Source organism: Molossus molossus, unplaced genomic scaffold, assembly GCF_014108415.1.
Source record: "Molossus molossus isolate mMolMol1 unplaced genomic scaffold, mMolMol1.p scaffold_m16_p_6, whole genome shotgun sequence".
NCBI classification, from domain to species: domain Eukaryota; kingdom Metazoa; phylum Chordata; class Mammalia; order Chiroptera; family Molossidae; genus Molossus; species Molossus molossus.
This window is the reverse complement of record NW_023425399.1, coordinates 23,375,976-23,396,299: the sequence shown is the minus strand read 5'-3', so window position 1 is coordinate 23,396,299 and position 20,324 is coordinate 23,375,976. Positions and strand designations below refer to the sequence as shown.

The 20,324-nt window shown below is 46.8% G+C and overlaps 1 protein-coding gene across 2 annotated transcripts in view; it reads right to left on the bottom strand.

Annotated features, from left to right (window-relative positions):
• The window catches only part of BCL2L1 (BCL2 like 1), a 48,662-nt gene extending 31,138 nt beyond the window's left edge, over positions 1-17,524 (bottom strand). Inside the window, exons 1-2 of one of the 2 annotated variants that reach the window (XM_036244347.1) lie at positions 16,696-17,524; positions 15,740-16,433 (exon numbers count right to left, since the gene is read on the bottom strand). In XM_036244347.1, the coding sequence (XP_036100240.1) occupies positions 15,740-16,303 (564 nt within the window). In that variant the 5' untranslated portion in view covers positions 16,304-16,433; positions 16,696-17,524. The remainder of the gene's footprint in view (positions 1-15,739; positions 16,434-16,695) is intronic. The other variant, XM_036244346.1, reaches the window with a different exon arrangement.
• Positions 17,525-20,324: the final 2,800 nt, after the last annotated feature.

Genomic DNA, 20,324 nt, shown 5'->3' with positions numbered 1-20,324 from the left:
GGAACAGCAGGAGACCCCTGAGGCTCCAGTCCAGAGAGGAATGGGTGAAGGGATGGATGATGAAGAGAATGCCAGTATCAGACTGTGTAGGCCTGAGAGACCTTGGTAAGAAGTCTGGGTTTTATTCCAAGTGGATAGAGGGTAGTAAGCAAGTTATGATAAATTCTAAACTTGGTTTTTTAAAAATCAGTTTGGCTGCAGTTGTTGGGGCAGAACTGTTTTTTAAGGTTCTTTCCCCACTCCAAATTTCTCTTTATCTGTCATTCTAGGCTCCCTGAACAAGAAAGATGATGCATCGTCCTCATTAGAGAGAAAGCCAAGGAATGAGTAGGGAATCTCAGTCATCTTGTTCTGCAAGAGATGGAGGGAGTGGCCCTATCAGGGAGGGGTGGGAATCCCAGCTAGGAAAACATCCCTAAGCCACCTGTATGGTCTCTGCCTCCAGTGTGGAAGTTTCTGCCAATGACACAGTGCTCTGGAATTACCCCCCCCCCGCCCCCCCGCAATCTTCCGGTTACAGAGACTAGTTGTACTTTGCCTTTCTCCCAGTATTTAGCTCAAACCTAGCCAATAGGAAATGATCGATAAAGACCTACTGATTGATTAATGAAGACAGGGAATATTCTTAGCCATTAAGCAAATATTAATGAGTACTGTGTTGGTTTCTGGGGATGCAAGGTGATTAAAATGGGTTTCTTGACTTCACTGAGCTCAGAACTCAGCAGACAGACCAAAAACCACAGACAGCTATAATGCTGGATACAAGAGTAACAGCAGCAACATTTACCAGGCCCTTCTTATCCTGAGGTAGAACATGTGGGCTTTGGAGCCAGACTGCCTGGGTTCAAATCACTTCACCATTTACTAGCTGTGCATCTTCAGACAAATCCCTTAACTTCTTTATGCATTATTATCCTTCTCTGTAAAATGAGAATAATAAGAGTACCTACCTCAATGGTACTCTTTTGAGAATTCAATGAATTAACACATATGAAACACTCAAGTGTAAGTGCTCAATAAACATTAGCTATTATTAAAATTACTACAATATCTGTGCTAAGCTTGACATGTATGTTCTTACTTTATCCTTACAAAAAACCTTTAAAGCAGGTATTATTACCTCCATTTTTCAGACAGGAACTGAGGCTCAGAAAGGGACAGAGATGTGCCATAATCAAATAGCTGCTACATGATGGAGCCCACATTCAAATGCAGCTCTGTCTGACTTCAGAGCCTATAATTTCAATAATGAAATGATCCCATTCCCTTAAAAAACCTCCAGCATGGGCCCAGCCGGTATGGCTCAGTGGTTTAGCATTGACCCATGCACCAAGAAGTCACTGATTGTATTCCTGGTCAGTACACATGCCCAGGTTGTGGGCCAAATCCCCAGTGGAGGGGTGCGCAGGAAGTGGTCAATTGATGCTCTCTCTCCCCAATGTTTCTATCTCTCTGTCCCTCTCCCTTCCTCTCTCTCTAAAATCAATAAAGGATGCCATGGCCGGTTTGGTTCAGTGGTTGGAGCGTCGGCCTGCAGACCAGAGAGTCCCGGGTTTGATTCCTGCCAGGGGCTCATACTTAAAAAAAAAAAAAAAATCAATAAAGGAAAAAATATTTAAAAAGCCTCCAGCATGGTACAGGGGCTCCCTGCAGTGGTTATTATTTCATTATCCCTGAAGATCTTCCAATAGTAGATGCTGTGGAGCCCAGAGGAAAGGCCTCTTTCACCCTGACGGAGTCTGAGAAAGGTTCCAACGTACTGACCTAGGTGCCAATTGCAGGCTTTGCTCTGGAGTTCCACGGCTTCCCATCACTGAGGGTTGGGGTACTAATTTGGAGCCACAACCAAGTAAATCAGACTCAGAAACTGCTCCCAGGTGCCCAGACACCTGCATAGATAGGAAGGTTGTTTCCTCGGGGTTGACTTCTTGTCTGGCCCTATATACCTCTCAGTTTCATTACTTAGCCATCAGCCTGGGGCCTCATACCTGCACCTGCTGCTTGACCCAGTCCCAGGAGATCCTGAGCCTCAGACATGGACCCTTCCCTGGACTCTGCCCCAAAGGGCCATTTCTGAGTGACTCCCCGTGGACTTCCTTGATATGGTAAACCCTATGAATCTGGGTGCTATGAGCAAAGGGAAAATTTTCTCACTGAGTAGCAGATGGAGAGCAAGAAGAACAAGGGGTGGATGTTCCTGTTCTGAATCAGAAGTAAAAATGGGGTGAGGCCCGCTACGCCTCACAGTTGTATGTTTAAACAGCACTGATCCTGGCCAAGTCAGAGCTCCCACTTAGCAATACAGTCTAGAAGGACAAGAACATCTTGGAGTTAGAAATAAATACTCATTTCTACTTCTCATTTGAGTCACACTCAGAAGCCTGGACTTGCCTGGTAATCTGGCCACAGATGGCAACTGATGGCTGAATCAATGAATGACCAAACTTCACAGTGAGAGAAAAAGGAAAGAACGCACATTTGGTAAGCTTTTACTCTACATCAGGCACTGAGCACACACCATTCATCATTATGAATGTTTGTTAACTCAGTCACTAAACACTTAGCCACCCAGTGATAGGCTTAATAGTTAGTAGCTGATAACAGTTAGTAAGACAGTTTCCATCCTCAATATAAGCTCAGAGCACCTTGCTTAGTCTTTCTCCCAACAATCCTGTAAAATGAGTATTATTTCCAATTTATAGATGTCCAGGCTTAGAAAAGTAAAGTAACTTTTCCAAATTCAAAAAGCCAGATAAGTGAAAGAGCTATGACATTGCTTCCACTCAAAAAATGCTTGCTGGGCACAGCTGGTGTGGCTCAGTGGTTGAGCGTCGACCCATGCACCAGGAGGTCACCATTCCCGGTAAGGGCATATGCCCAGGTTGTGGGCCAAATCCCCAGTGGGGGACTTGCAGGAGATGGCCAATTGATGTTCTCTCTCATCAATGTTTTTATCGCTCTCTAAAATCAATAAAGAAAAAAATTAAAATTGTGCCATTATCTTTTTAAAAAATGCTTGTTGGTTGATTGAATGAATGACACAGCTATGGCTATGATCTTAGTCAAGGAGCAGAAACAAGACCAAACATTTATAGTTCTCAAAGTGCTTTTTCATCTATCATCTCCTTGGGCCTCACAGCTAGCCCATGAGGGAGGCAAGTTGGGTGTTATCTTCCTTCAACAGGCAGAGCTGGGCAAGAAACTTACAGCCACACAGTAAACAAGGAATGGGGCTATCCTGGAAAAACTCTAGAGTCCCCATAACACCTTGTTTACTCAAACACAGACCAAGCACCTACTGTATGCTAGGCATGCTCCCACACACTTTAAATATTCAATTCACTCAGTCAACAAATATGATTGAGTACCTTCTATATTACAGGTTCTGTGGCAGGATCTAGGGATACAACAGTGAATAAAGCAGAAGAGGAGTTCCCTGTTAATGGAGGCACTTGGCAAAGATCGAAGAAAATATGCTGCCCCACTGCCAAATGCCTACTCTGCAAAATTGGCCAACTCCTACACTGTACAAAGCATGACTTGGGGACCTTGTGAAGGAGGTTGGGGGTCAAGACTGAGTCAGTCCCGAGCTTCAGGAATCCTAAGATCTCCAAGCTCTTGGTTCAAAAGAGAATCCACATACTTTATCAGCCTAAAAGTTTACTCTTAAAAAGTAATTCCAATAGCAATGACAGCAACTTGAGCACCTATGAAGGCAATTTGATAAAACAGTAACAGTAGCTGCATACTGAATAGTAATTACTATATATCAGGCTACATGCTAAATGTTCCATGTATCTTACCAGTTATTTTCATGCTTACAAAAATCTTTCAAGAAAAATGTTATAGATTATTATCTCCTTTCTTATAGATGAGGAAACTAAGGCTGGGGGAGATTAAGTAATTTGCCCAATTATATCTATAAAGCAAGTAGGATTCTGCATTGGTTTGTCAAATGTTGTACCTGACTCTTAACAGTGGTGGAATTTCTCCCAGGGAGGCAATGAAGAGGCAGACATCAGGACTATCAGGAGCAGCTGCTGCCTGGAGGGCTGGTGCCTCCAGAGCCCCCAACAGATTCTTTCTCATTCCACTGAGATGAGAAGGTAAGGTGGGAATGGTTAGGTATGCTTGAGCTATCCCTAGGGCAATAGGAGTCTCTCCCTCTCTGCTTAACCTCCAGGGAAGAAGTTTGTGACCTCCAGTTGCCACCTACAAAGCTCCCAGGGAGAGACAAAGGGGCGGGGCAGGATAGTCTTTCCTCCCTGGGATGGGGTGGGGAGCACACCAGGGAAGAGAAGAAGCCTGATTGGTTCTTTACTCTCTTGGGTAAGAAGCCAGTACATGTGATTTGGTGCATGTCCTTCACATAGAACCCCTGTGAGGGGATGTCAGGGTACCTTTTGAAACCAAGAAGCCTCAGAAAGAGAGATTGGCACAACCCTGAACTGCAAACTAAGCTAACAATTTCTAAGCTTTGTAACTAGGTCATCAGGTTCCTGGAGAAGCCAGCTGTGGCTGGGGGTTGGGGAGGGAAATTTTGCAGCCTACCAAGATCCCTACTTCCCTTCAGGCCCCACCCTCCCTGAAATCTGCACCTGCTCCCAAATCGACCCCTCCCCCCAGCTGGGTCCAGCTGTCAACGGCTCCCAATGCCCCGCCCCAGACTTCTACAGGCCAAAACCACGGAAGGGGGAGGCTGCTCTTGGGCAGGAGGCACCTTATTGCCACCTGAGCTCTTCAGGAGGGAACTGAGGGGCAGGAAAAGAGTGGCCCCTCTTGGGGGGTATTTCTTGCTTCACAAGGGCAGCAAGAAAGCTGGGCCCCATTGGGCCGCCCAGTGTACCTTTCTGGCATTGTTGCCACAGGTGGCAGGAGACAGGTGATGTTTACCCTGCTGAGACCAGAATTGCCAAAAGGCTTCAATCAAGCCTTTGAATCTGCACCTGGCCCAGAGCCCCAAAATAACCAGGGCAGCCTACCTGATCTGCAGGTCGCAGGTGCTTCTGGCTTTTATCTCCCTGTAGCCCTGTCTGCTGAGCACAGGCTAGCAAGGGATTCTCTTTCCCAAGGGTTACTGGAGACATGGTTGTATCCCTCTGGTGTTAGGCCTTTCTCCATTGGGTACACCTCTACCATCAACCATCCCCATCCCTCTTCCCAGAGGCCTCCATCAGTCACCACTCCCTTTTTCATGAACCAGCTTTAGTGGCAACCCACACCGTTTTCAGCTAGTCTGAAATGCTTCATATTTCTCCAAATGCTTCATACACGATCTACATTCCAGATCTGAGTTGTTCTCATCTACCAAGCCCACCCTTGCAAGTCTTTTCACCTACTGAAAGTTTTCATAGCCCACATCTTCCTAAGAGATAATAATGATGCCTTACATGAACTCAGCATACTGTATGTCAAGGCACTGTGCTAGGTGGGCTACAGAGTCAGTCAGTCATTCAACAAATATTTGTTGAATATCTCCTATGTGTCAAGCACTCTGCTAGATGCTGGGGATGAAGGTAAAAATGAGACAAAGAAAGCCCTTACACACTGGGAGTTTAGGTTTTATTGGAGGAGATGGACAGTAAACATGTAAACATGGGTAGCCTCTGTTGAGGTGATATTTGAGTTGAGACCTAAATGATAAGAAGAGAGCCCTAATCAGATCTAGGGGAAGAGTGATCCAGGTAGAAGAAACACAGCAGCCTATGAGAAAGAGATTATTGCTATTATCTTCATGGAGGGATGACTATTCATTTTACAGATGAGGAAACTAAGGACTCAGCGTGAATTACACAAAACCACACTTCTGAGAAAACTATTATTCAAGCCCCTAGTGACCTTTTCCCTTTCTGACACTCCACAATTGGCACCGAAGAGGGTCTGGCTTGATGATGCAATTGGCATGGGAGAGGGTACACACTGATGATGCAGGCTGAGGATGGATGCCTCTGGGTCAAGTTATCAACTGAGTAGCTGATGGTGGAAGTGGGCTGGTTTGGCAGGGGTCCAGGGCACCTATAGGATGCAGCCAGTGGGTCTGTCCTCTTCTGCTTCTGGAGTCTACACCACAGATTTGGCACAGTTTGCCTGGAGCCATTCACTGAGTGTTTTGGGTCTACTCCTACTGCTTCAAATGAGTTTGCTTCCTTAGAGACAGTGACATTTTTGTAGCCTAACCTGCATCTAATAATAACAACCCTTCTTGTTCATTGAGCAGACCCTGGCTGAGTCCTTGCCCAACCCCAGGCCCTGTGCCAAGTACTCAAAATGAAATAAGCCAGTCTGGGCCTGCAAAGAAGCTATGACGCAGTGGCTTGTGGATAGGCTTTGGCACCAGACATATCTGAGTACAAGATGTACAAGGTGTGTTACTGTGGACATGTTATAGAGCCTCTTGAAGCTCTGGATTCTCCATCTTCACATCAGAACAGTTGTGAGGACCAAACAAGATGGTTATGTCAAGGGCATAAACATAGCACCTGGCACAGAGCCAGCACTCAACACAGACTATCTGTTATTATTACTAAAAAAAAAATGCTTTTTTGTTTCACTTTCTCATTTAAGCCTCGCTTACTCTGGTAGGTTGGTATTACTCTCTCAGATTTATGAATGAAAATTTGAAGCTGATTTGCCTAGTATCAGGCCACCAGCAAGAAATCAACCTAAGTTTCAAATCAGTGTGTTGAACGTGATCAGTACATACTAACTAGAATAAACCTTGCCTGGCATGTCTGGGAATTGAGGGGACAAATCAGTAATGCACACAGCCTGATGGCAGAAGGACACCAGCCAGGCCCAAGGTATGTGGTATAAAAACAGACCATTGAGGCATGAAACCCAGTCCCAACCACTGCAGTATCCACAGTGTCCCTAGCATTTAGCATATATAAAGCATTTATCAGTATTGGCCGATTTAACAAATGAAAAACTCTGACGACAAGCTCTGAGCAATGAACCAGCCTTAGAGAAGGCAGGCAACATCGTTAACACCTGCCTTACAAGCCAGAACACGGATTCAAAATCTGGTTCTGCCATTTACTGTAGGTTAAACCCGTGCCTTAGTTTCCTCCCTGAAATGGGACTGAACATACCCACCTAACCTAACTCACTGTAAAATGATGTATACAAAGAAGCCTGGTAAATTATAAAGTATTATCATGTACATGAAAAGTGATTATCATCAGACTACCAAGGCAGTAAAGTATGAAGTCAAACACTTCGAGTTTGAGGCCCAGGTCCTCCTGGTACTAGCTTATGAGGCACTGAGCATGCCTCAGTTTTCTCAACTACAAAATGAAGATAACAACACCTACCTTGTAGGGTTTTTAAGAAGGATTACAGATAACATAGGCTTTGGGGTAAGACAGACTTGTTTTGAAAGACAGACTCTGCCTCCTGATAACCACGTCCTCCCAAATCTGTGTCCTATAATGATAAGGTTGTTGCAATAGTAACAGAGAGATGATATTGGTAAAAGGCCTATCACACGTGAGCACTGGATAAATGCCAATGATCATCCTGACACTGGACACTGGGGATAGGGGCACAGTACAGTGTTTAAAAGTGGGAGCTTGGAGGCTACCCTCCCTGGCTTTGTCACACTTATTAACTGTGCTACCTTGCATAAGCTGCTTAACCTTTCTGTACCTCAGTTTTCTCATTTGTAAATGGGGATAATAACAGTACTAACTTCAGGGTGTTTTTGTGCGAATGGAACAAATTAATACATGTAAAGCACTTTGAACAATGCCTGGCATAGAGTAAGCACTTGATAAATGTTAGGTGCTATTAATAGTGATGTTAACAATAATATTAATCACCAAGTGGAATAAGAAAGAGAGACTGTTTAATCCTGGGACATGGGCATCCCATGGAATAATTCGAGGTAAGTTGCTGAGCAGCTGTTTCTAGGCAAGTTCTTAACCTCTGACAGAAAAACTCTTCTATGGAAAGGACCTGAGACTCGGGGCTCCTGAGCAAAAAATCCCAGTCCCACTGACCAGGAGGCCATCCTCTGGGGAGGCAAGTCAGGCTCCTTGGAAGGGACACTGTGTTCCCAGCCGCCTGACTCAGGGGAACAAAGGCACGTGTGTGTGGCCAGGGAGGAGGGAGGGGAATGTTTCCCTTTCAAGAGCAGAACAAAGGATCTGAGACATAGTTGAGTGTGTTCCAATCCCCTCCCAAGCTATCTCTCATGCCTCAGATGATTGTCCAACAAGGTTTCAACCTTGCTTCCTTCTGCAAGGTGGCAGGGGTGCGGGTGGTGGAGTGGGGGTGAGGGAGAGAGGCTCCACTTCACTCTTCCTTCTGTCATCAATCTCCAAGAGGCAAGAGTTATATGTGACAAACCTCTAAGATCTCTTTTAGGAGTCTCCATCCTGTGCAGGGGTGGGGTGGGGACCCCTGGGGAAACTCAGGGTTAATGGATGACATAAGCCACTGCAAGTGACAGGCATAATGTCCCTCTAGGGGGAGTCTCTACTGAAACTGCTACTAAGTGAAGGAGCCATGGAGAGAACCCAGGAGTTCTGACCTACTCCCCTGCGTGGGGTTACAGGAAAGGTCTGACAGAACTAAGCAGAAACGCATTTTCTAAATCTTAAAGGAATGAGCAGAGGCTGGAGAAGCTGGGTGAAGGGTGAAGGGGGAGGAAGCAAAGAAAGTAACTGACAAGAGGAAAGGGAGGTACACGTTAAAAAAAAAGTAGTTTGTGGAGGAAGGGGGGAACCGTTAGAGACATTGCTTTCCAATTTCCATACTCTCGCCAGCAGGAATCTGGCTGCTGGGTTGGGACAGGAAGCAGTCCATGGAAGTCATAGCAATGGCATTTCCTGAAGAGCAAGAGAAAAACCTCTAGTTCCGAGGGGAGCTCTGGAGTCTGCCCAAAAAACCCTGTAGCTTACAGCTAGCTATAAGGCTCCAGCTTAGCCTGAGAGTCTCATCAGGGATGAAACCAAGAAGCAGAAGGTTCCAAAGGCAGTTTCTTTCTGCAAAAAAGTATTTGCAAAAATCAATATGTAATAAACAGGGAGCCAGATGTGACTGAAGGAGCCTCAGATGCAGCTGCTGTTTGCTGCTGATTCTAATAGTCACTACTCTGAAAGCCTAAAGACTTGAACACACTGAATCTTCAGAAAAAGGCACTATTATTATAACCATTTACAAGTTAAAAAACTGTCCAGGGTCATGCAAGTAAGTGGTCAAGTCCTGATTTGAATGTCCCTCTGGCTCACCTCCCCAGGTGTCAATGAACACCAAAAAGGCAAGGTGGATATGAAAGTGCTAAGTGGTAAAGTGCTACATAAATCTGGAGTATTATTAGTATGAGGTATGATAAACTACCCTATACTGATACTGAGATTAGTTAATTTTTACAGTTAAAGTACTGCAGCTGCTAACAGAAAAGAGCCATTCTAAAACATAACTAATGTGAAATACAACAATGGTGGAATCGGCCACAAGGCCAAGGCCAGTGAGAACCAGGATTCCTAGACTGTCTACTTCAACCCTCCATCTTACAGATGGGGAAACGGGTCTGGGGCTGAAGTGACCTGGCCAAGGTGAGACAGTGAGTCGGAGCAGATTGACAATACAAGTGGGATCCTGACTCCAAGACCAGGGCTGTACCAACATGGCACAGGAACACTATGGAGCTCCTGCCCTGACAGGAACACTGGTAGGGACTGTCTGCCCTGAGGATGTGCTGGAGGGTCACTATCACACCCAAAAAAAGGAGACTGGATGGATACTGAAGGTTCTGAGAATGGGTCTTCAACATAAGTTCTGAGGCAAAGATGATAACTACAATATCAACTTGCACCAGGATCTATGCATCTCAGGTACACTTCATTAGGTCTTTGCCATGACCTTCTGAGGCAGGTATTATTTGCCCCAAGGTTCAGACAATTCAAACAGGTATGTGTAGGTGAGTTGGGACCTGCATTCAGACATACAGCAGTTATTCAGACAGAAATATTGCTAGAGTGGAGGAGGACCACATTTGGAAAGAACAATCCCTGAAGAGCATTTAACTCATTTAGCCCTCATTCTGTGATCTCCAAATAGTTGAGAAATGTGGCTTCCAAGGTGGCTAGATTCATCAATACCCTATGTGTAAGCCTGGGTCTTATTTTTTAGTCCCTTTTCACCACTTCCATCTTTACCTCCTGATCCAAGCCACTATTTTTCTCACCTGACAGTTTTACCAGCCACTACCCTTGCAGAATTCAGATCAATTCACCCCTGCTCCAAAACTCCTGGCCTCCCTCATTTAACCAAAGCTAAGTCCTCAACAAGGCCTGTAATGCCCTATGTGATCTGGCCCTGACTACCTTTCCCCGCTCAATTTCAGCCACTCTCCACTTTCACCTCCTACCATCCTCCCTCTCTTACTGTTTCTTCTCCAGCTGCATTGGCCTTCTTGCTTATCCTTGAACATACCAAGCATACTCACTCTGAGTACATTTCCTCTGCTTATAACACCCTTTCTGCAGGTACCCACATCGTCCACTACCTCATCTCCTTCAGGTCTTGGCTCAAACACTAACTTTTGGAAATGCCTGCCTTGACCACTCTTAAAATTGCAGCCCACCTCCCTTGCTAGGCATGCCCTATGGATCAACCTGCTTTATTTTCTTCATAGCATTTACTGTCACCTAATATGTGTATGTGTATGTGCATGTGTATAAAATGCATGTATGTGTGTGTGTGTGTATATATATATATATATACGCATACACACACACACACACATATATATGTAAAATTACATGTTTATTATTTGTCTCTCCCCACTAAAATATGAGTTCCACAAGGACAGAATATTTGTTTTATTTAATGCTGTTCCTCTGGAACCTAGAAAAGCCTGGCACATAGTAGGAGCTCAATAAATACTGTTCAAATCAATGAATAAATGATTAGGTAAAGGGAAATTCCCATTACAATTATTCTGGTTAAATATGTGTCTGTTTCTTCAGAAATTTAGTGGGCTTCTCTTTCACTAGGTACCTGCTGGACCTAAGACTTCTATTCAGAGCTGAGGAAATATGTATGGACAAACAAGTGTTGACTTAGGACACTCGGGAAGCCTCTAAACCTGATAGAGATATGGTAGTTTTAGAAATGTCTTCTTTACACTAATTTAAACTCTACCATTGTTATTTTCCTCTCATTAATCTAAGTTCTGCTGGGTACTAGACTGGTTAAAAAGGCTTAGCCCCTCTTCCTTCAGATATTTGAAACCGGTGATCATATTCTCCTAGGTCTTCTCTTCCCCAGGCTAAACAAAAAGACCCAGTGGGATTGTGTGATTCGGGTCCGCCAACTGGGAATGGGGAAGACAGACTGTCAGCTGGAAGAATGGAGAGAAATAGATCTAGGAGCAGAGTGACTCCTTCAAAGAAAAGAAAGGAAGTCCTTAGGGAAGACTCGGTGGAATTAGGTTGGAGATTGGGGATGGGGACAAGACCCTGCTAATTAATGTAGTAGGAGATTATGTTTCTGTAGAACAGCTCACTAGGAATTACCCCTAAACCTATCCATGCTAAACCCAGAAAAAAAAAAGACATTTGCTGAAAGAAAGCCCATGATGAAAACCTGAGGGCACTGGAAAAAACAGGGAAGCTGGGGATAGAAGAGGATACTCAAGCCCACTGGCCTCAAGACAGATACCTGTTTGGGAAGAGACAGCTAACAACTGCTGCTTCCTGCAGCCCAAACAAATCTGGTGACTGCCCACACAAAAGTCAAGAAAACCCTCTGGGTTCCATTGGGGCTCTCTGTAAAAAACACCTGGGTAATTTTCTACCAGAAGCTGAAGGGCTCCATAGGGCTACTGGGGAAATCCATCCTAGGAAGTGTGGAAACCCCTGTGATAGTGACAGAGTTTAAGCAGCAACCTCAAATATACATCCAGAAGAACTGGATGCTTTGAGGGGGAGCCCCTGAAGCACTTCTATCTCACTTTGGGACCTTAATGAGATTACTAAAAATGACCACGTTTGAGGTTTCTAATGGGGTTTCCCCCAAGAAAACTGCAGAGCTGCCAACAGCTCCTGAGATCTGCAAAGGTCGCTGAGGTGTTTCAGCGAAACATATCTATGCTTGAAGAAGCCAAAACAGGCAAGAAGAAATGTACAGAAAGTAGAAGACCACAGAGCCATGAAACTTGGAAAGGCCAAATTATGTTTTCTCTCCTACACAGTTTACTGCTCTCAACAATGGTGTTTCCATCTAGCTATGGGGTTTCCCGGGGACAGCAATCCCAAAATGTCCTGGCTCACCAGGGTCCTTATCCTATAACTGTCCACATTCCCATTGGAAAGCCCCAGAAACACTCTGTCCCTCCACGGAAGGTCATATCATATACCATTCTGGATGACTATCTTAGGGGCTGACTTTGTTTCTTCAGACACTCTAGGGACAAAGTTCAGTCTTCTGAGGCAGGTAGTCTATTCATTAGAAGGGGTGCTTCCACCCTACAATTAAGGCCTGGGAAGGGCCTTTGTTCTAGATCCTTTCCTAGAGTGAAGCTATGGCAGCTGGCCATCATTATGGGAGAGATGGATGAACAAGAGACAAACAGGTTCAGCATCTTGCCAGGTAACTCCAGGCAAGTGGTGGTGTGGCTATAAATCCGGAATTCCAGTCCTTGAAGCATCTCCCACAATTAAGTAGACATACCTGGAGCAGGTCACCTTCTCCCCACATGCACGATTCTTATCTATCAATAGGGCCTGAGAGGGTTTTAACAATGAAAAAATTAACAAGAAGGCCATTCTGATTGGGCAAACCTCTGATACCCACTTGAGTTTTACTAGTGCCAGAATCTGAAACTACACATATGCCTCTGGGAACCTGCTACTGTCCAACAAAAGCACAGTTCTTCCTGCAGCTATCTAAACAATGCCAGGATCACAGACCACAGCAAGCATCTCCACAGGCATGTTACTTGGCCCAACAGCATCTCTGGCTTTCTTTGCTAGTATGCTGGGGTCACTTTATTACTCCTTATAGAATCTGATATGGATAGAAAAAGTTTAGACTTTGGAGTGAGGCCAACCTACTTGTAACTCCTCATTCAGTCACTTAATTGGCTGTGGGACACCTGGGCCAGTCACTTAGCTTCACAGGTAAACTGGGAACAAACCTATCTACCTTGGAAAGTTATTGTGTTGAACATATAAAATAGCATATAATTTCCATGAGGAAAGGTACCATGTCTGGCTTATGGCCAACACCTAACACAGTGCATGTCTCATAGTAGATGCTCAGTAAATTTAGTTGCATAAGTAAAAGACCTAACACAATGCCTCGAACATAAGATGTACTCCATAAAGGCTCGTTTCCTTTCCTTTTCCTATAGGGATGTTAAATTTAGAGAATAACCAAGGATGGAATGACCCATAACTCCTACATTCACGGATCCCCCCAGTCACATCCTCCAGGAAGGTTATGAGATGCCACTGCAGTAGCAAGTCTGTGCAGCTCAAACAGAATGGTATCTGAAAGGGAAGTGGGCAGGTACCTTCTGCCCAAAGGATCCTGAGTCAATACCTTCCGGCCTCAGGGAAAAATGAATGCCCAGAAACGGTCCTGACATAACTAGCTCATCTGCACACCTCCCCTCTGTTCACCAAGAGGAAGAAGTATATGGTACATTGTCCAACGGGCTCTGATGATTCTCGAGCAAAGAGAGAGAACATAGAATTTCAATCCAGTGGATGTCTAATGAACTTGCCTAGTGCTGCTGTGTCTAAAACCTCTTTTCACATACAACACTGGGTGACTGGCAATTCTCTAGTCCAGGTAGCCCTCTGCAGAGGCTGGCTGGCAAACCAGGCCCTCTCCCAGAATGCCTTTTGTTAATAGCTGGCAACAACCCACCTACCTGTAATTAGGACTACTGGCCAAAGACTACAGTCACACGAAGTAGGCAAATGGCCCAAGTCTACCTGGAGATGCCTCAGAGGGTGTGTCTGAAGCACAGGAATCCTGTCCCTCCTGTAATCAGCTGAACAAATATTTGCCCCCAAAGAAAATCAAAGCAGGAGGGAATGAGAGGTCATTGAACAAACCAACAGGAACTATTTAATCATTTATCCCCCCGGGGAGTTCATTTACAGAATGGCTTTCAAGTCTGGTCAGCCTTAGCTCAACAGAGCCCTCTACCTTTACCTCCCCCACACCACCCCAGTCATCTGACCTCTATTGACTTGATCTCTTTGCTTGTACAAGAACTGGCAGTGGGAAGAGTTGATGAAATTGCAAAGAAATGGGAAATAAAACCAAGGCAAACTCAGAGGTCTCTGCTCAGTAGTAAACTGAAGTGTCTGCCACGCCCTAGGCCCAGCCTATGGATAATTGCATTCTTGACATTCCTGAGTCCATGGTGCATGGCCCCTCCACCTCAGTTCCTTCAATAGATGACTTATTTTCCGCAGCCTGCTCAATTTTAGGGGTATTCTGAGGGGACAGAATACCTTTCTCATAAGCCCTTACCTCCCTTAGGCAGGGAGATAGCAAGAAAATATGACTGAGGTCACTGTAGAATAGCAAAAACTGTCTACAATGACCACTGCTACAGAATCTCTCACCACTATCTCATCCTGACTTGGTGACAGGCAAAAGAATTCTCCCTCCCTGGGAAAGCAATGAGGCATGACTCCTAGGCCCAGAAAGTGCGTCTGGGACCAAGAACGACTACCACAGCAAATTTGTTGGTGTCGGTCACTGGGCTCACATTAGCTCCAAGATTTACAATATCCTGCAAGGCAAGAAGGGCTTGCCACGTGTATTTTACCTTTTAGGTCCAAGGTAAACTAGTCTGACAAGGCCACACAGCTAGTTAAGTGACAGTGCTGGGACTCACTCACACCCATGTCAGTTTGATTCTGAAGTCAGTCACTCAATTTTGATGTCCCATAGAGCCCCACAGACTCAGTTCTTGCTTTGCCAGCAAACAGTGCTCAGTGAAGAGGCCCCAGAGCCCTAGCCGGAAAGCAAAAGGCAGAACAGCTGGAGCTCCCAACCGACCCTAGGCAGTGAGGTACAAAGTCCAGGCTTAATGTGTGACACAGCAAGAGCTCAGCAAACAGGCCAACCATGCAGAAAGTTGCACACTTTAGAGCAAATGAACATAGGGATGCAGCACAAACACAACTGGCCACTAAAATCAGACAATCCTCAGCCATCCAAGCCAGTGGGAAACTCCTGCCCAGCCCATGCATGCCCTTTTCTGAGAGGAGAATATCAGATATGCAAACTCTGAAATAAAAAGAATTTGATGTGGCAAAGGAAGCCCAGGAAAGACTGACATCCCTGGGGGAGAAAGAATGGAGGGGCTTATGGGTCACTGATACTCACTATCTTCTCCAGGCATTATACTCATCATCCCTCTCCATGGTAAGCCATTATGTCAGGGGAGGGGAACACTGGACTAACTTCCCTCTCTCAAATGAATACACAGGCTATGTTTTCCTCCACTGAGAAACTGGAACACAAGTATGAAAGAGTAGGGTCATGAGGGTGACCAGAATGAAAGATGGCTGGTCCTTCAAGAACTAGGTCATCTGTGTTTTAGAACAGTTAACCTTTTGCAGTGCATTGAGGCTAGTCATGTTTCCTTAACAAACATGTCCAGTAATCATCCAGCACAACAGAAAGATATGGGGAAAGGCCATTGAGAATTTCTCTGACCAGAGGCCAAGGAAAAGGAACACACAAGGGGCGTGGTCCTTACCCAGCCGCCGTTCTCCTGGATCCAAGGCTCTAGGTGGTCATTCAGGTAAGTGGCCATCCAAGTTGCAATCCGACTCACCAATACCTGCATCTCCTTGTCTACGCTTTCCACGCACAGTGCCCCACCGAAGGAGAAAAAGGCCACAATGCGACCCCAGTTCACCCCATCCCGGAAAAGTTCATTCACTACTTGCTCAAAGCTCTGATATGCTGTCCCTGGAGTGATGTGGAGCTGGGATGTCAGGTCACTGAATGCTCGCCGGTACCTCAGTTCAAACTCATCGCCTGCCTCCCTCAGCGCTTGCTTCACCGCTGCCATGGGAATCACCTCCCGGGCATCCAAGCTACTGCTGTGGCCAGTGGCTCCATTCACTGCGGGGCTGTCCGCCAGGTGCCAGGAAGGGTTGCCATTGATGGCACTGGGGGTCTCCATCTCTGATTCAGTCCCTTCTGGGGCCTCAGTTCTGTTCTCTTCCACATCACTAAACTGACTCCAGCTGTATCCTTTCTGGGAAAGCTTGTAGGAGAGAAAGTCAACCACCAGCTCCCGGTTGCTCTGAGACATTTTTATAATAGGGATGGGCTCGACCAGTCCATTGTCCAAAACACCTGCTCACTCACTGAGTCTGGTCTCTAGTTAGTGGTTGTCTTCTGAGATCCAATGCCAAGATAAGGTTCTGAAGGGAGAGAAAGAGCTTCAGGGAAAAAAAAATTAATATGCAAGCCATTTAACCTACACCATCACATTCCACCTCCAGATACCAGAACTGGTTTCTTTGTGGCTCTTATGAAGGTCTGGGTCTAGCTTCCCAGAGACTTCAATGAAGTCAAATTGAAAGCACCAGTGGGCTCTGAACCATCACACCGGCTTTTTCTTTCTTTCTTTTTTTTTTAACCCCAGCCACCCCCTTTTCTCCGAAGCTGTCTGGCCCCCATCCCCACCCCCGCTCCACCTACATTCAAATCCTTCTCCGGCAAAGGCAGGCAGGTGCAGCCCCCGGAAGATCTTTTGTATCATAGGTCGGGAAGGTGGCAGACGGGATGCCGGTAACTCAGCCGGCCTCGCGGCGGCTAGCAAAAAAACCAGCTCCGGCTGGATGGATCATGCGACCCAGCCGGCTGAGAGCCCAGAGGGCGACACAGGAATTACGAAGCTCAGGAACCGGCCACCTCGCTTGCTTCCTCCTCCATCGCCCAGAATGAGGGCGGCCTCCTGCCACCCGGGAGCCCAGCCCCCTCGCTCTTGCACGCTCCTTGGCTCTCCGCCTCCTACTGGGAGCCCGGAGAATAGGAGAATTCTCCCAGAGGTGGCTGGTGTGGGATTTAGGTTTCTTTTTTTTTTTGGTTGTTGTTTTTTCTATTTAAGTACCGGCCCAGGGTGAGGCATCCGAAACCCTGAAATGACTTCTCAATGGGGCTCAAGGTTTCGATGAGGGACCGAGGGAAGGGGAAACTGCCTCGGATCTGAGGTCTGACTTCGGAAAGACCATCCCCGGGCCTTTCCGGGAGGCTGAAGGCCGGGGACCCCCCAGAAACGCCGCTGGTATTCTTTGAATTCCCCAAAGGCCCTGGACGCGGCGGTGGCAGTAGGGGATTGCCGGGTCCTCCATTTCCCGCACGGACACAATGGCCGCCGGCGCCCTGCACAAAGACGGGGTGAGGGTGAGGCGCCGAGCCTCTCCTCCGGTCAAGGAGAAGGGTCGGGGCCTGCTCGAGGACCCGGGCAGCTGAGACCACGATTTCCTGGAGCCAGGCCCCGGGCGGCTTCCTGGCGCCCCCGGGAGGGCTTGGGGGCTGGGGGCTGCACCTCTCTGGAACCCGGGGAAGGTGGGCTGCGGCCTCGCGGCTTCTCCCGCGTGCCGGGCCGGGTACCCGCCGGGCCACCGCCCCGTTGCTAGGTAACCACTCTCCCTCAGGGGCGCCCCCTAGACCTTTCTGGGAGGAGGGGTCTTGCCCCCGGCGGCCCGCCCCAGCGTAACCAATCAGAGGGCCCAGTCAGCACGGAAGCGGGACGGCGAGGACTCTCATTGGGCGCAGCGCCTGCCACGCACAGGGGAGGCGGTGTTCTCACCTGCAAGCCTCGCGATCCGTGGGGGGCACATTCCCCCTTCTTCGGCCAGGTCGTTTCTAGATGTGAGGGCTCTTCGTGGCCGAGTTCCGCGCCGCTGACCCTGGCCGGCCAACCTGGATGACGGTCCCCTCTGTCTCTTTCGAACGAACCGGCCTCAGTTTCCCCTGAAGAGACCGGGGGAACTTGCAAGCTCAGTCATTTCCGGTGCCGCGGCAGCGCGCGCGAGCCCGAGACGCAAAGGGAGTGCGCGCCTTGAGGACTGGCGTCAAAACCTGGGAGAGAGCGCCCCCTTGCGGCAGGTCTCGGGAACCCGGAGACGCCAAAAAAAAAAAAAAAATGAACGTTTACATTTCCATTCCTTGGTTCAGTCAGTCAGTTTCATCTGTCTGTCAGCTTATATATCGAAAAAGCATTTCGTTGTGGCTAAGAACTTTGTGCTTAGGATTCCAACTCCAGTTAGGCAAGTTACTCAACAGCCCTGTGCCCCATTTTCCTTAACTGTAAAATGAGTAAAAATCAACCTCTATCATTGAGCCACTGTGAGGATTAAAGGAGTTGATATTTGTCCTGCGCCCAGTTGGTTGGAGCATCGTCCTGCTGCGCCAGGGTTGCGGCTTGGATCCTGGTCAGGGCACACTCGAGGAGGATCAACCAATTAATACATAAATGAGAACAACAAATTGATGTTTCTCTCTCTCTCTCTCAAATTAATAAGTAAAAATAAACAATAAAGAGTTGTTTGCAAAGTCTGTAGAACAGTGTATGGTCCATAGTATGGGCTGCATAAATTAATTCATCAAATGTTTATGGTTGGGTTGCTGAAGATTGAATTGGGAACCAAACAAGACAAGGAACAAGACACCATCTCTGCTTTCACGGGGACTTTTTAAACCCTTTAGAGAGAGACAGCAAACAACTAAGAAAATATACCAACAAGGGAATTTCAAACAGTGGCTGGATCTATGAAGAAAGTAAATCGGGGTAGTACTGTCACAACAAGGGTGAAGGGAGAGGTGCTACTTTAGACTGGGGATCAGGAAGGTAAGCCCTGCCCAGTGAGGGGGAGAGGTATTCATTCAGCAAGTGTTTCTGTTGGGCGGCTAAGCATGTCCGCTTTGAAGAGATGACGCAGAACCCAAGTCTTGAAGTATAAGAAAATGCCAACGCCCGGCCGTTGAGGGTCAACCCGTGGACTAAGAGATCCCGGCTCAATTTCCGGTCAGGGCACATGCCCGGCTTGCCCGCTGCATCCCCGGTAGGGGGCGTGCAGGAGGCAGCCCATCCACGTTCTCTCACATCGACGTTTCTACCTCTCCCTTCCTCCAAGGAAGGGAAGGAGAGGGGGCGGAAATGCCAATCCATCGGAAGGGCCTAGAGACTAGAAACCTGTGCAGAGGGACCAGCTTGTGCAAACTGTCCTGAGGCAGGAAGAAAGATTTTGGCCTGTTCCAGAAGCTGAAGGAGAAGCAATATGACTGGAAGGTAGTGAGGAAAGGCAGATGCGTGAGAGGAGGTTGGAAAGTTGTTCATGGAAGTAAGTTGGATTTGATTCTAAACATTGAAAGATGTTTTATTTGCCCTGGCCGGTTTGGCTCAGCGGTTAGAGCGTCGGCCTGCGGTCCTGAGAGACCGGGGTTCGGTTCCCGCTAAGGGCACGTACGTCGGTTGCAGTTTGTCCCCGGCCCTGGTTGGTCGTGCAGGTGGCAGCCACTCGATGTGTCCCTTTCACGTCGATGTTTCTCCCTCTCTCTCTCTCCCTCCCACTCTATCTGTACAAAAATTGGAAAAATGTCCTCGGGTGAGGATAAAAAAAAAAAAAGAAAGATGTTTTATTTCGTGTTCATTTAATTGATTAAAATTAGGTATACAGGAAAAGTGAATGTTAAAAAATATACCCAAAAACATGCCCGGCAGGTGTGGCTGAGTGGTTAAGCGTCAACTCATGCACCAAGAGGTCACTGGGTAGATTCCCAGTCAGGGCACATGCCCAGGTTGTGGGCTAATCCCCAGCGGGGGGCGTGCAGGAGGCAGCCAATCGATGTTCTCTCTCATTCATGTTGTCTCCATCTCTCTCCCCCTCTCCCTTCCTCTCTCAAATCAATAAAGAAAAATTTTTTATATATATTATATATAAATATATATATTTTATATTGTATATTATATATTATATATTATATATGTGTGTATATATGTATATATACATATGTGTGTGTATATATATGTATATACATACACCCAAAAGCATAGAATTAAAAAGTAAGTCCTCTCGCCTGGCTGGTGTGGCTCAGTGGATTGAGCGTCGTCCCATGGACTGAGAGATCCTGGTTCAATTCCTGGTCAGAACACATGCCTGGTTGCAGGTTTGGTCCCCAGTATGGGACATGCAGAAAGCAGCCAATCGATGTTTCTCTAAAAAATCAATAAAAACATATTGAAAAATAAAAAAAGTCTTATCAACCTGCTTTCCAATCCCCAATTCCCCTCATAGAGATCATCACTCTTAACCCCTTTCCTC